Raw genomic sequence first — 16973 nt, 5'->3', positions numbered from 1 at the left:
CCTTGGCTTGTAATACGATAATTTAATCCAGTCATATTTATTTTGTGAATTGATATGTCAGTGTTCCTTCTGTCATTGTATGCTTTCTGATTTTTATCTTTTTTGATGCTTCCTTCTTTCCTTACTTTTTGCTAAGTAGCCCACTTTATTGTTATTTCTCTGCCAAGTGTTTTGAAAAGTATTACTCTACTAATGGTTACCTTTAAATTATGTATATCATTTATTTCCTCTATGTACAGAAACTAAGCTCCACAAGGCCAGTCTTATACATGTCTTCTTACGTATTCTATTACTGAGCCTAATACAGTAGCAGGAGTATCAAAATATTTTTGTTTTATGAATAAACAAATTAATAGTAGGTATTAACTACATGATCATAATTCTGCTCTGGGGCCAAAGATAGACTCTGGAGGGAGAAACTAAAACTAGAAAGTGAATACAAAGAAAGGTGAAAAAATTGCTACGGAGGAGAGTGCCTCTATCCCAATCCTGACTAAGTGATCTTGAAAAACTTACCCATCCTCTTTGCACTTCTGTTTTTTTTTTTCACTTTAAAAATAGGGAGAGTGGTGGGGCTTCCCTGGTGGCGCAGTGGTTGGGAGTCTGCCTGCCAATGCAGGGGACACGGGTTCGAGCCCTGGTCTGGGAGGATCCCACATGCCGCGGAGCGGCTGGTCCCGTGAGCCACAATTGCTGAGCCTGCGCGTCTGGAGCCTGTGCTCCGCGGCAGGAGAGGCCGTGATAGTGAGAGGCCCGCGCACCGCGATGAGGAGTGGCCCCCGCTTGCCGCAACTGGAGAAAGCCCTCGCACAGAAACGAAGACCCAACACAGCCAAAACTAAATAAATAAATTAATTAATTAAAAAAAAAAAATAGGGAGAGTGGATTTGAACAGTGGTTCGTTACCTTTTTGTCAGTCATAGATCCTCTTGAGAAACCAATAAACACTAGCAATGTTCTCCACAAAAGCTTTATATACATGTATCATGAAAAATAAGTTGACATATTTTATAAGATTATGAAAAGCCTTTAATGTGAACATTGCTTTTTTAATGTGAATATTGTTAATGCAATATGAAACACTAAAGAAATATTTTATAACATTTAAAGGTAGATACACACGTTAGATATATACACACAAAACCCTCTCCATATTTTATAATAAAGAAAGCCCAAAACTCCTAAGCTGGAAGGAAGCATTTATCCAAAGAAGGAAACAGAAGATTTATAGATGTGAAATGTTTTGAAGTATTAAAGTCCAATACCTTGTTCTGAGTTCTCGTAACATATTTATTGCAGATAGGGATGAAGTCGTTTAAGCTTAGCTTTTCTTGACAAACCAATTCTGATTGGTCGACTGCATGTCTTAAGAGGTAGAACTCTTGAAATTCCACATGAAAAGTTGCCACCTAAAAGTATAAGACGATAAAAGTACATAAGGGAGTAAAAATCACTCATAGTTTCTATGCTTAAAAATTTTTACTAACTTCTAATCATGATACTAGCAACATTTACTGAGTCACTGAGCTAAGTGCTTTGAATGCATTACTTTACTTACTCCAATCTCCATTTTTTAAAAGTGGAAAACTCAGCACAAAAAATTTAAGTAACTTGCCAAACATACAATAAAATAGCAGCTAAATAAAATCAGCGTTCCAGTCAGGAAATCTGACTTAATAACAAAAAAAAAACTATATAGGTTTTAAAGTTAACTTGATGTAGTGGTTGTAAAGACCATGTTGTTTTTCTATTAGAAGTTACTAGACTATACTGTTAATAATTACATTTGGCTTCTAATAGAGATTATTATCAATAATAGAGCACAAATGTATTTCATCTGTTATGTATCAATGGAGGGCTCTAATTTTGAAGTTTTTATTTAACATCACACTAACATTTTCTAAAAAGTTCAAAACATTTCATGGAGGTATATGTGTTACTAAATCAGTTAACCAAACAAGTAGAATCAATTACCCTTGATAATGAGTACCTCTCATTAACAAAATACCTCTTACTTTGAGTACTTTTTAAAAAATAAACAGTAGGGTACATATGTAAAGCTAAAAATGTATCAAGCTTTAATGAATTAGTGTGACCTTAACATAACAGCACATTATGCTAAAAACAGTGTAATCAACCTAACGTTAAATATGATTAAAGGTAAACAGCATGGTTTCTACTAAGCTGAATCAAATAGAATCTGTGTATCTATGTAAACAATAATGAAATAAAATACAAAATTTAGCTATATGTAAATAGAGAGAAAACACAAAAATAGTTATAAATCAGTTTATGATATTTTATTCAACATTAAAATTATAAAGTTAATTATAAAAATAAGAGGAAAAATGTATTGCTAGATTTTTTCATTTTTTTAAATGAAAAAGGATGGTCTAAAATAAAATTGTTGGATCATATCTGATACACTAGATTTGGTTATAAATTAGGTAATTTCAGCAATTTATGCTAAGTGTACTTCTTTATTATGAAATTATTGTTTCAGAAAAAAGCTATGATTAGTCTATTTGATTACTTTTTCAAAGTATAGCTTTCCTCTTTTACATTCTAATACAATAGATACTTCTGGTAATTTTGCAATGGATGGGAAATGGGAAATCACTGAACCAATTCGTATCAACAGCAGGTCTTTTGCAAAGCACATGACCTTAAACAGTCATTAAATTGTGGCTATAAGAATATGCTTCTTTGTCTCCTTGGATTTCCTACCATTTTTAAAAAATAAATAATGATCCCTTTTATTATTGCTATATACTAGATTAACTTACTGCTTTGTATTGTGTAACAATTCTAAACATCCAAGCATAATACCAGAAATTGCTCATTTTAGAAATCAATGTTAAAGAAAAAAGTCATGAAGGTTGTTAGTGGTCTTTTAGAAATAAGGCCAACTCAGTTGTTTTCTAAATCCTTGTAACTCAAAGTTCCAGCTCAACTCAAAGTCTAGCAGCATCTTCATCTGCTAGGAGCTTGACAGGAATGCAGAATCTTAGAGCCTACCACACAACAAAATCAGAATCATTTAATAAGACTCCCAGGTGATTCGTATGTCAGATGAAATAAAAACTCACTTGAGAGCTGTGAGTTTCAGTTTTATTTGGGGACTTACTGTGGATCATACCACAAGATACAGCCTCTCAGATAGCTCTGAAGAGGTAAGGGAGGAGGTCAGCATATATGTGATTTTGGAGAAGAGGTACCTGCAATCAGACACACATCTTGGTAGAAGGTTACTGCTAGTCAGGAGGAACAGATATCTTAGTTAATTATTTTAGTGCTTTTCTAAGTATGGGAAGATGCAAGAAATTGGATTCACACAATTTTCTCCTGAAAACATCTATCTGAAGGCCTGTTCTGCCAGTTTTCCCAGAGCACAGAATGCCTCATTCCTGATCTCTGCCCTGAACTCCTTTCAGGGTGTGCTACAGGTCAGCAAGTGCGGTGGCTAATGACTCAATCCTTGTAGAGTCGGGTGACTAGTGACATTCTTTGGCTGACATATATCCACATTAAAATTAGAGAAGTATTGGTGCTAAATGATATATAAAGCACCTGGCACACTGGCTAGCTGGCATTTAATACGCTCAAAGTACTTGCCTTCTCCATACCACAAAGAGAGAGAAGAGAGAGACAAGGGGAGATAGGATACCCTGGAGATATTAGTAGTAGAAACTTTAATTGGAGGCATCATGATGACAAGTGGGTAGGTATCAATAACATTTCTGTACAATCAGAAGTTTTCCAATACCTTTAAAATCACCCTGCATAAGCAGGCACCCACTCTCCCTAGGCAGTTAGTCCATTATTATCCCCACTTCACAGTATCTCCCAACTTTTCCCTTACACTATGGATTTTAACAAGCCTCAGGAAGATCATTCCATTTTTATGCACTTTGAAAGTGGATGCAAGACAACGATCCTAGCATAGTATTAAATAACTCTGGCTGACCTCACGTTATTTTTCATATTTCATGACAAGGAGGAACTTTTCCTTGTGAAGCCACAATAGAGTATCATGGGTTCAGATATTTCCAACAAGTGTAACATTTCTTTCCCCATTTAGGCACATACTTTAATCTGCCTCAAATATCCTTTTTATTATCACAATTAACATCATGATGAAAATATGGGTTTGTGCTCCCCAATCTTCCTTTATTCTATCAGAGAATATGTTCCTAAACCCAATTTCTTCCTTTCTTCCTGTCCTAGAAGAAACAACCCCTATCCTTTTCAGGCCAATTCCACCATCCCACTTTTAGTCTTAGAGAGTATTGTTCCTTTAATTATTTCCTTTATTCGTGGGAAAAGAAACTTCCCATGGGCTTTTGATCTTCCAAGGACTTGGATTAATTTTTAAGAGTATTTCATTGTAAGCTAAGAAAAGAGGAAATTATGCAATTCTGAAGTGACTGAATAAAAGTACCAGGGACAGCAGTTCTACTGATGAGAAGCCAGGAGAAATGCTTTGAGAAATGATGCATGACTGAAGATATTTTGGTAAATATACTTCACCTACATGATTATTATTTCTAGATCTAGTCTTATTGTGTAATACCAGCAATTTCTGACCAAATGAAAACGTAGTTATTCAGAAAATAATTCCCTAATTTTAATCCAACTCCTACCTCACCCCCATTGGTACTACAAGTTAGAACAGGTGTTAGACTTAGTGTGTCTTATTCTGATATTAAACACCTCTTAGGCAAAGGATAAGGTTAGCTGTTTAACTTTTCTTCAGTTTGATTTTTTATAGTAAGCAAAAGTTTAAATGCCATAGTCTTAATCATGTTAATATATGTAAATGATGCTAATTTCTTTCAAAATCACTACATAAAATGTACATATAAAGAGCCTCATAATCTTTCAAGAATAGAAAACAATGATAATAAATTTATAATTGGGAGTAACATCAACATAAATCCAACTTAGATAAATGCCTTTTTCATTTTTGCTAATTAATGTTACATACATTAGATGTGTATATTAGGTATCTATATAGATATATGTGTATATATATAAATATATATATATATAAAACACCTATCTTATCATATAGTTATTGCAATGCATCACTGCAAATATTTAAACAGTTTTAGAGTGCATTTTCTAATTACATTCTAAATGATATTTTAATTTTTAGCCAATTTTTAACTATAGGAATTTGCATCAGTAAATTATTAATGTTTACAAAAGTATTAAATCTTTGTATTTATTTGTTAACATCCTAAGTATATTTTCCTCATGCTAAAAGTACAAAAACGCAATAATCATCTTAGAAAGTATTATAGAAAATAACTAAAACTCTTACCTCCCTTCAGTAAATAATTAAATTTTTCTTCCTTAAATTCATCAGAGAAAAAAGCTGGTCTTTCAGGTGAAGGTTTTTCACAACCTAAAAATAAAGATCAATGTGTTATAGCAAAAAGTAACTTTTATATAAAATGCTAATACTATAAAAAAATTACTTTTTCAGGAATATTTCCTCCCATTGGCTCCTAATATTTAGATAAGTAAAACAGGACATTTCAAAGCTCCTTTTAAAAATGTCATCACTTGTTCCCATCAACTTCAGTATATTATTTAATGTTTGAACAACCCTTTATACAAAAATAAAAATGCATCAATAAACATTGTCTTATACCTTATCTTCTTTTTTGCCAAAATTATATATTTGGCCTACACAGAAAAAAAAAAGCAGCATTTTCTTTTAACTCAGAAAGTATATTTTAAAACTAATTTCATACCTTCCTTAGAAGTAGAATAGAGTAATTCTTCCTCTGATGTTCTTAGACAGCAATATTCATTAGGAACTTCCTGCTCTCCATTTTTGGGTACTTTTTTCCATTTAAACAAGTTTTGGTGTTTTTTACGCATATTAGGACCTGCTATCGTATCACAGAGCAAAGAAGATGAACATATTTTGTTTTCTGTACCCATTTTCAAACCTTTTTTAATCTCCATTTTTACCTCCTCAACATCATTATTTTCTACAAAGTAATTTTCTTGCCCATTGTTGGTTTCCACAGTGCTTAGAATTTCATTTTCCGTACTAATTTCATGAAACATATGAAGTTCTTCAAGTACTAAATCAAATTTACTCTTCATCTCAAAATCGTTTACTATTGTCAGAGCGTCTCTTGATAAACACTTGGCAGATAAGTCCTGAAAACATTCATTGTTCCCTACACTCAAATGAGTTTCAAATTGAAGATTAAAACATTCTGAAGAGTCATTCTTTGGATGAAAATGCTTTGAATTAGCTAACTCACTTTCTTGAAAAATATTCTCAGATTCATTTCTGTCAGCTACATTATTTCGATTAACATATTTAGTTTCTTCCACACCTACTTTCTTACACATTAATGAAACTGGTTGCACAAAAAATATGCCTTCCGTTGAATAAAAACTCTTTTTCTCTTCCTTTTCTATCTTAATATCTTCATGAACTTGGCAACTGTTTGTTAAACTTTGTGCTGTGACTTTTACTTCCTCCTTCAAAATTAAGTCATATTTTTTTTCTTCAATTTCACTTATCAAGTCCCCAAAAGTTAGCACCGGAGTTATAGTCGTCAGATTGGTTTGTTCATTGTGTTTTTTGTCGTGGCTTGCCTGTAAAGCCTGTTGCTTAATATTGAAGAAATCTTCAAATATGCATTTAAAATTAAATCTGTTGATCTTATTATGCTTTTGTTTTCCTTCAGAATATAAATCTTGGTTCTGCATATTTATTTCATAAGTTTTTTTATTAATATATTTCTGGATCTGTAAAAATTGAGGACAAGACTTAACATGTGTTTTAACAGTTTTAGGACTACAGTGCACCCAGTTTCCCACACTCATGAGTCGTTCAGGACGACTCCTATTCTTGTAACTAATTTCTTTTGTCAAAAAAATTTCATCGATGTCATCAAAGTCCATTAAAAGGGGAATTTTTTCATATGTTTCAAAAATTGGAAAGTGTATGTTTTTAATCGTCATACTGGAGGAACTGATACGTTTTTTCACTGTAACGTTTTTTGGATAATTCAAATATATTACCCATTTGAAAATGCATCCCTCTTCTAATTTAGAATCATTTCCAATTATTGTTAAAGAGTCAAAGTTATTGAGCAAAGATGTTATTATGTTGGTTCTCAATATAGTATTTAGAAGGTCTAAAACACTGGTTTGTAAATATATGCTTAAAATATCATTATTTCTATTGACATTCATATTCCCAGTTATTAAATTTTGAACATCAATTTGATTTTTACACTTCAAAATTCCATACCAGGTTAAGATATTATTATCTTTTTGATTTCCTGAAATACTTTTAAGGAAATAAAAAATTCCTGTAATGAAATTTTCAAAAATACTGCTTAAATGAAAGTCTTTTTGTGTAGTATAACATCTCAACTGTAGCATATTATCGTTTTCTCCTTTACCTTTTAACCAAAAAATGTTTATTAAAGTTTTTTGACTACCCAGTGTTTCTATCATGAGAGGCTCTGATTTTCCTTCATGTGTTTTCATGACTTCTGTATTGTGATAATTTTCTTTGCTTAAAAGATCTGTTTCTAATAATGGCTGCAAATTCAATATTTCTCCAGTTGTTTTCATATTTTCACATTTAGTTTTGTAACTATCCATAATCCAACAATTTTTCCTATTTTTTCTCAAAATAATGTTACAGTCCCAGCTTTTCAGTTTTTCCGATCTGGTAGATATGTAGCTGTCCAGGCATGTTTCTGCCTCTTCCCAATTTGCATTTTCTAGTTTTATGGTGAAATTCTTTGCAGAGTCCATTGCATCAGACTTGATACTACAGTGATTATAGTAGTGTAAACTGATCAAGTCTTTTTTTCTCGCACGAACACTTTGGTTGCTGAGTGACTGGTGGTTACTTCCATAACATTCAGAAAAAATATTTTCTGCATCCACAGTTTTTTTATCATCCTGTAACTTTTGCTTCTTAACATCAGATCTATTTTGGGACCAGTGAATGTTTGTGAAATCCCTCACACATGCCTCATTTTTGTCATTTTTCTTCATTATTTCCTTTAAATAGACAGAAGACATTTTGCTATTTAAATCAGTTGGAAACTCAGGGATACTTATCGTGCTGCAATCTCTAAAATAGCTGGGTTTGCCAATTTCCATGCTGGGCTGGGTTTGAGATTTTGATATTTTTAGTGTAGATGCTGAAATGCTATTTTCTTTTTTATTTGATGGCATAACGCTGTCAGCTTTACATCTGTTCTTAATATCATGAAAAGTTGATTTGGTTTCCTTGTAAAAGGTAACATCTAAAAATGAATTTTCTGTCTGTTTTGTGCAATTATTGTCCTCCTGGCTATTGTCTCTTCCCTGGAGTAAATATCGTTTTCCATCCTCGTTTTTAATTGCCTGTCCATCATGTATAGAGGCGTTGGGCAGCTGACCAGCCTCTGTTGCAGATCTATCACTGCAATGCACACCGAAGGGCTCTCTGTCATACAGCCCTGGTTCACAAGACGTTCTAGAAGCCTTCAAACCAGAATCAAAACTTTGTGAGGGGAGAGACCACAAACAACTCTTCATCTCAAACCTGCTATTTCGGCATCCCAGATTACACATCTGCCTCTCACCGACAGACTTCTCCACACGCGAGTCTGTGGAGTTATCAAAAATCTCCTTAGCTGAAACCAGGAGCGCCTTGAAGGGTCTGGCCGACGACTCCCAGACTTTTTCCGCCTCAGACAAGCGAGGCACCAAAGGCAGCCTCCACCCCGCCTCAGAAACACCACCGGGCTCCTCAAGACGGGGCCGCTTACTACGGGGTGGTGGGGAATCAGGGTCGTCAGGAGGCGGTAAAGGGGAAGCAGGCTCCCCGAGCTCCACAACCTGAGGCGCGCGCTGCGTGAACGACATGACAGCGATCTGAGGGAATCTGTCAGAGGCTCCGGCCAGACTCGGGTCTCTTAGCAGGCGCAAGATGGCTCCGCCCCACCGCGCCCCCCCCGAGCCCCACCCCCCGAGCCCGCCTCGGTCACGCCCCTGACACGCCCCTTGAGGCCTGGCCTCGGCCCTAGCCTCAGGGCTAGCCCACCTCGACCACGCCCCGCTCCCGCCCCCATGGCCCAGGCCTAGGCCACGCCCCCAGCCACCGCACTCCCGCGAGTCCCAAGTACTCGCTCTCCCTCAAAGCACCGAGCGCCTGGGACCGTTACTTTGTCTCTTTTTAGCGCCCTTTGCTATTGCCAGGGTTGTAGCTGATCGAAACTTTGTCTTCCCTCTGGTAGAATTAATGAGAAAAGTCAGAATCTCTTTTTTTAAATTTGTGAACGGAAACAGCTTTATTTTTTTAATTCTACAACTCTGTGTTTTCCTCAGAAGCGACTTCTCCACAGTTTCTCCCGAGCGTCTTGTCCAGTAAAACCGTGTAGTTCTGTAAACACCAAACCAAAGCTCTCCGTGTGCGGAAAAACTTTCCAAAATGCTCTTAATGACCCCAGTGGCATTGAAAAATCAGGTTTCCACTTCACTCATGAAGTGTGTTTTGGGAAAGGACGGCACTGGTACTTAAAGATCTGAATATTTCAGGGAAAAAAAGTGTGTAGAAACTATTATCCAGATAAATTATTAATCTTCATTTTAAGACTGTAGAAAAACAAAGTTTTCATATGCGCTGTGGAGTTGTCTTTCCCAATATTGTGACTGTCACTACTTAAAGATAAAAATTATATGTTTCAGCTATTCTGTTTATTGTAAGCATGAATAATCATACAGTTCTGAGTCACACATAATAAATTTTGTAAATGTTGTTTTTCTTTTTCCTCTGCTTTGAGAACAATTTATTCATTATCTTCAGTCAATTCTGAGTTTTGTGAATGTTGTACTTCTAAAGAAGAAAATGATTTTCAAAATGTTTATTAAGAAACTTGCAATTACTGCTCAGTAATCGAAAACATCAGTCCCCTTGATGATTGTCTCAAAGTTGATAAGTTGTATGTTCCCTGGTTAAAAACAATAAAAATTATAAGGACTGCAATAATGTGAAACAGGAATCCTAATTTCATAACCCATAGGTGTATAAATGGCAAAATATGACTGGCATAATACTTTAGGTCGTAAACTGTTCACCAGCCTCCTGTCTTGTAAATACTTAGAGATGCTGTGATTCCAATTCTAGGCATTACTTTGGCTGTGAATTCCTCCAGAGAAATGTTTACTTAAATTTGTTGAAAGCCTTACAGTATAAGCACTTCATCAATGCTGTAAATAAGAATGTGGCAGTGGCTCAGATTATACCTCAGGGAGTTCTCAAAGTGCTGCTTCTATATATCTTTAGTTCCATTGTTTTTTTATCCCAGATTTTCCGCAGTTCTACATTCCATTCGAATGTACTCTGTTCTATGCTTTAATCAGCCTCTAGACTGACTTGCATAGCCAAGGTGGATGTAACTGGTACATTAACACAACATTAGAAATAAGCTTTCTATCTGTATAGGAAATGCCATAGCTTTGTGATTCTAGATTGATCTGTAACTCGGTGTTTGTTTCTCATCTTGCTAGTTTTCCCCAGAACACACTATTTTTTAAATCTCTATATTACACCATTATTTTAAAATTATGTGTTGTTTAAGGACTAGAATTCAAATAAACCCAGAAGTTTTCAGTTTAATTCAACAATTGTTTGAGAACTATGGCTAAGATGCTCTTAAGTGTACAGAAATGTATGGGTTTTTTTTTTTTTTTCCTGAAGAAACATAGCAATGAAGACTGGAAAAGAAGTCTTTTCTTGCACTTACTTATTTCAACATCACATTAATGACCACTGTCATTTTAATCAATGCCTATTGAAACTACTACGTGTTTTTCCTTTATTTTTAAAATGCTACCTTGCAAATAGTTACGAGAAATGCAAGAAATTGTATCTTCAACTCATCTTAATCAAAATATAAATGAGACGTCCAAATCTTCCCTACTCTTCAAGGCCCATTTCAAATGTCACATTTTTCTATAGCACTTTACCTGCCCTTCCTTAGAAAACTCCTACCTCCTTAAAAAACAGTAAACTGAGCTTTAAGGCCAGCACCTGTCATTCCTTTCAGCTTGGTGTCCTATTACAGTTCAGCTCTGAAGGAATGAAAGAATGAGATAAACCTCATACTTAAAATATGACAAAAGCTCCTGTTAGAGTTAAGTCAGAAATCCACTCAGTACCACAGGATGCCTGAAGTCCAATATCCTTAGCACGGTATGGCAGATCTTCACAACTAGATCCTACCTTAACTTTTTTGGCTTCATCTCTTTTTACAATTTGCCCTGTGGTGCCTACACGAGACTGTTATTTTCTTGTCTTTTCATCCATGTTCTCAATGTCCTTCTCTTTCTTGTTATTTTCTTGTCTTTTCATGCATGTTCTCAATGCCCTTCTCTTTCTCCATCTGACAAATTCCTATTCAGCCTACAAGGGTTCTACCCAAAAGCTACCTCCACTGTGAAAGCTCTGCCTCATCCCTGCCCTATCCAAACCGCAGCCAAATTATTTGTATCCTCATCTGTGTTCCTGAAGAACTTAATTTTCAACTATACTATAACACTTACAACATTGTATTGAGTTGTTTACATCCCCTCTTCCAGACTCTGTGTTAATCGGGGCAAAGATCTATTCATTTTTACATCCCCAGCGCCTCAGTTAACTTCAGTTAATGAGAAAAAATGTAATAGTATTACTGTTACTATACCTTTACCAATCCAAATGGATTTTGTGGTGTCTTAAGTGTGTTTTAAGCTTCTTGTTTTGGTTTTGATTTTATATGTTAAAATGGAGACTTGCTTGAGATCATACCAACATAGAGCCAAAAATTGACTTTAAATATTACCAGTATTAATGCCATTTAAATTTCATGGTAAGACCAGATATTCGACAGGACAGTTCTTCTATTTTATGCCTTTTAATAAAGCATGTAAATGATGAATAAAAACATTCAACCTAAAACTTTATTTCAGACTAAGATAATCAAATATATTTTAAACACTTAATAAGAACAACTAACAAAAATATTTAAACCAGGGCTTCCCTGGTGGCACAGTGATTAAGAATCCGCCTGCCAATGCAGGGGACACGGGTTCGAGCCCTGGTCCGGGAAGATCTCACATGCCGCAGAGCAACTAAGCCTGTGTGCCACAACTACTGAGCCTGTGCTCTAGAGCCCACGAGCCACAACTACTGAGCCCACGTGCCTAGAGCCCGTGCTCCGCAACAAGAGAAGCCACTGCAATGAGAAGCCCGTGCACCGCAACGAAGAGTAGCCCCCGCTTGCAGGAACTAGAGAAAGCCCACGTGCAGCAACAAAGACCCAGCACAGCCAAAAATAAATAAAAATAAAAATTAAAAATGTATTAAAAAAATTTAAACAAAATACAGGGGTTAAAGAGGAAAATATCACTTACTAAAAATATTTAAAATAAATATGGCTATAAATAACACCAAAATCAATTTTTATCAAGTCACTAAGAAGTTCTAGTTGGAAAAATATTTCAGAAAACCACGGTGCTCTGTACATCCACATAGGCAATTAACCTTTCAGCAGGGCAACAACTGTAACAGTAAAATGGTCTTAAATGAGACAATGTATAAGCAAATACTTTAAGCATTAAATCACCTCCTTATTGTCAATTTTCATTAATGACATCATTATCTACCCACTTTCCTAAACTAGAGACTCTTAGTGTTATCCTTAATTTTTTCTCTCTTTTACAGTCTTTCCCCATCACCCAACCCCTATGTAGACATTCATCAAATATTGTTAATTCTATATCAAATATAACCCAGGAATTAATCTTCTATTCTTTATCCATAATGTTTGAGCTTTATTTCAGGCCCTCATCATCTCCTGCTGAGGACAGTAAAAAGAATGATCTTTTTACTAGTCTCCCCTCCACTTCTACCCACCACTACCATGAGACTTTTCTTCTTAAAATATTAATCACTTTGTTACATGTTTCCTGACTTAAGAAATTCTTTTGACTCTTTGATACATACAGAATAAAATACAAGCTCTTTAATTTGACATGCAAAGTTCTTCATAGTTCATCTCCAAACTGTTTTTTCAGCTTCTGTATACTTCCACAACACAACTAGCTTTCCTGCAGCACTAAGCTTCTCACCATTCGTCAAATATATAAAGCCCTTTCACAATTCCAGGTCTTGGGCCTATGCTGGTTCATTTGCCTAAAGTGTAATGTCAGGCCTTACTTAAATCTTCTGAAGTCCTTCCAGTTTACAGCCATGTTGTATGTTTAGACATTCACAGTTTCATCTGCTCCCCTTTCTTTAGTTCTAAATATTATTTCATTAATGTACTATTATATTTTTTGCATATTTAGCTATTCAAAAATAATCATTTACCTAAGCCCTCAGTGTTGGAAAACCAGGGCGGGGGTGGGGGGGTGGGTGCTGGAAATGTTCAACTATTTCCAACAATCATCTGATGGTCTAATAAATTTCAGCATCAATTAAAAGATTCTTTGCTGCTGAAATAAAAGCAAGAGTCTGTATTATTTTGGAATTCATGCAACTGTAAATAACACCTCTTTTAAAAATTAATTGTGAATTCTTTTCAATTAAACTTTCACAAGAATCTTTTCAAAATTTTGAGGTAGCAAAATGTCTATGATTTTTATCATACAAACTTGTAATTACTTAGATTGCTTTCTCCTTTTGTATAGTTTTTCTGCTGAGATTAGTCACTTTGTTTTGGTTGGTTGCATAATAAATATTTAGCTGGACATGGCAAATTCATAGAACTACAATTTACTTCAAATTTTGAAGGAATTACATACATTTACATTAAATACAAAATACATTTAACATAAAAACTATGCTAAACATAATTTTTTATCCTGAAAGCAAAATAGAATAATATTTAGGTGAGTAGGTTCTGGAGTCAAATTGTCTATGGTTGAAGCTATGGTCCACTTCTTCCTAGCTGTGTAATGTGAGCAAATTACTTAACCTTTCTGAGACAGATTCCTATAAATGGGAATTATAAAGTAGAACCTACCTCATAGGCTGTTGTGTGATCTAAATGAAATACACCACGTAAGGCATTTAGAAGAGAGTTGGCTGTGTAAATAGATATTCATTAAACGTTTCTTAAGTAATGATAATTATTATTAACATCACACTAGCAAGGTTAGACTGGCTCCTACAGTTTAAGAATTGAACATTGGCATCTCTTCCCAACCCCAAACGTCAGTCATTTCCTGTGGGTAGCTTGGAGTAAGCCATGATGGAAGTATTTCTATTTAAATTGCTAAAATCAGCAAACACTACAAATTAGGGAGTTTTTTTTTTTCTTTCTAGAAAGCCAGTTGTTAAACAGTTACAAACATAGTATTGAATCAAACTCTATTTCACAGTACTTTAGAAACATTATTGTATAAATCAATTCTCACTACAGAATTGTAGCCTTAGCAAGCCAGGCAGTGTTTTCTTTCTTGTCTGGCTAAGGTCAAAGAGAGGAAATTTGACAGACTCTATATTGGTGCCAAGACACAGTGTGAAAACTTTATTACAACAAAACAAAACAAACAAACAAAAAAAGTATGTTAATTTGTTTTCATCTCATTTGATCCTTTTTCATGAGTGAAGAGCCCCCAAATTAGCCAAATACAAAAAAGTAACTGTACTTTTCAATATTTTAAGTTTGCTTATGGCTCTATGATTTCAGAATGGCAATAGGTTCAGTTCAGAGGAAAATAATGGATCAAAAGAATCCTTCTTCTATCATTATTTACGGCAGAGTTTAGTCACTGCTTACTGTCAATCAATAATCATTGACAGCTAAATAATAACAGTTTTCAAAGTACCTTAAGTAAATGCTCTCATCTGATGATTTGATTATCCTTTGACTTGCTGAATGAATATCTATTATCTGCAAGAAAGTATGCCTCGTACTGAAGTAAATGCTATGACATGTAAAATGTAATTTTTGTCTCTAAAAACTGCATTCTGGCCAGAAATATGCATATAAAAAGATAAATATGCATATACAAAGATAAATATGCATATAAAACTAACACTACATGGCCTATTATGTAGCCTAGTTAATCAGGTCATTCACAACTTTGTGCTAGTCTATTTTCTAGCCTGATCTCCAGCAACTTCTTTCCCTTCTCCCATGCCTCTCACACTCTACCTCACCAAATTGCTTACAATTCCCCAGATACTCATGTTTTCTTTTTGTTGTTCAGTTTTTAATACATTTATTGATTATCTATTATGTACCAGGCACTGTGTTAGGTATTAGATATTCAAAATTGACAGTCTTTTTTCAAGAAATTTACAGTATAGTAGGAGAAACAGACATATAGAGTTTATTACAATATAATAGGATAAGTGCTACAGTAGAGGAATATCCAAGCACTGAAGAAAGAGGACTAAACCTAGTCTGGAAGCTTAGGGAAGGTGCTCAGGAAGAAATGGTGCCCAAAAGCTTATTCCTGAAGGATACATTCATTCATTCCATTCCTATGAGCTGTAATTTTTTATAAAACTCCCTTTCTTCTCCATACTAATCAATTTTTATCCATGTCCCCACCATTTCAGACTTCTATTGTAATACTTATAAAATTACATAATGGTTGGTTGTGTATATACAATCTACTCCACTAAATTATTAGCTCCTTGACACTTAGAACAGTTACCTTGTTGAATTTTGTGTTTCCAGTGTATAGCATGGGACCTACCATACAATAGATAATAATATTTTTCTAATTGTTGTGTTGAATATATACCAAGTGAGTGATATATAAAATAAGCAGTATTAAGAAATAGATACTATAAGGAATTCAGTGAAGGAGGAAATGAGTTCTAGATAGGAAGGCAAGAGGCTTTACAGAGGGAAGAATTGAACTGGGCCTTGAGAAACGGAATTTAGACGGCCTAGATTCTGTTTCAACTAGAAAAGAAAAAATGACCTAAGGTCCAAAAAAATAGAGCTCTGCTTTCTCAGAGATTAAGGAAGTATAGAAATAGCTCTAGCATTGGACTGAGATATAGAAGTAAAGATGAACTAATTAGGAAAGTCATTAACCCAAGGGGTCTGGCTACAGGAAGAGCTACCCAGTCAGGATATAAAACAACTAGGATCTAGAAGAAACTGAGTGATATTTTTAAAAACCAAATCTAAATACAGTCTATGATATAGTAACGTACCTATTATGAATGTAATATATGCCCCAGAATTTCTCCAATTGTAATGAATCAGTTGAGCATGCTTTTCATAACTGAGTTCAGCACGTTCTATACATCAGTGGATCTTATAAGAGGAGAATTAATTATATAAAAATGTGACCAAGGCCATGACTCCCTTGAGCAGGTTTTTGAAGGAGTCTTGAAAAAGAGAGCCAAGAATCACAGAAAATGGGGAGGAAATGTAACTTTAGGACATGGGGAGAGGCAGTTAGTTGCCCATGGCAGTATGTTGTCAGACAATTCTATTAAAGAGCAATCTCTTCCCTAATTTTTAAAAGTTTCTCATAGATAACTATACCCTATGAGAAACAAAGTAGGGCAAGAACACGTTTAGTTTTGTAATGTTATCTGACACATATGCATTATATACATAATAATACAGTAAGTTCCCTACATACAAACAAGTTCTGTTTCGACAGTGCTTTCATAAGTCCAATTTATTCGTAAGTTCAACAAAGTTAGCCTAGGTACCCAACTAACACAGTCAGCTATAGGGTACTATACTGTAATAGGTTTATAATACTTTTCACACAAATAATACATAAAAAACAAACGCAAAAAATAAAGAAAACATTTTTAATCTTTACAGTACAGTACCTTGAAAAGTACAGTAGTACACTACTGTACAACAGCTGGTGCTTCTTAGCAGTACCAGCTATATCACTGCTGCTTTTATGCTTGCTTCCGGACATCCTGGGCTTGATATAAAGATACTGTCTTACTGTACTCT

The 16973-nt window shown here is 34.8% G+C and overlaps 1 protein-coding gene across 1 annotated transcript in view; it reads right to left on the bottom strand.

Annotated features, from left to right (window-relative positions):
* The window catches only part of RAD51AP2 (RAD51 associated protein 2), a 35679-nt gene extending 26772 nt beyond the window's left edge, over positions 1–8907 (bottom strand). The window contains exons 1-3 of the mRNA XM_057558620.1: positions 5763–8907; positions 5327–5410; positions 1266–1409 (exon numbers count right to left, since the gene is read on the bottom strand). Coding sequence (XP_057414603.1) covers positions 1291–1409; positions 5327–5410; positions 5763–8907 — 3348 coding nt within the window. The 3' untranslated portion in view covers positions 1266–1290. The remainder of the gene's footprint in view (positions 1–1265; positions 1410–5326; positions 5411–5762) is intronic.
* Between the last annotated feature and the right edge of the window lie 8066 nt (positions 8908–16973).

This window comes from Balaenoptera acutorostrata, chromosome 12 (assembly GCF_949987535.1).
Source record: "Balaenoptera acutorostrata chromosome 12, mBalAcu1.1, whole genome shotgun sequence".
NCBI lineage: Eukaryota > Metazoa > Chordata > Mammalia > Artiodactyla > Balaenopteridae > Balaenoptera > Balaenoptera acutorostrata.
Note: the sequence above shows the minus strand (reverse complement) of the source record. Positions and strands in the feature narration are given on the sequence as shown.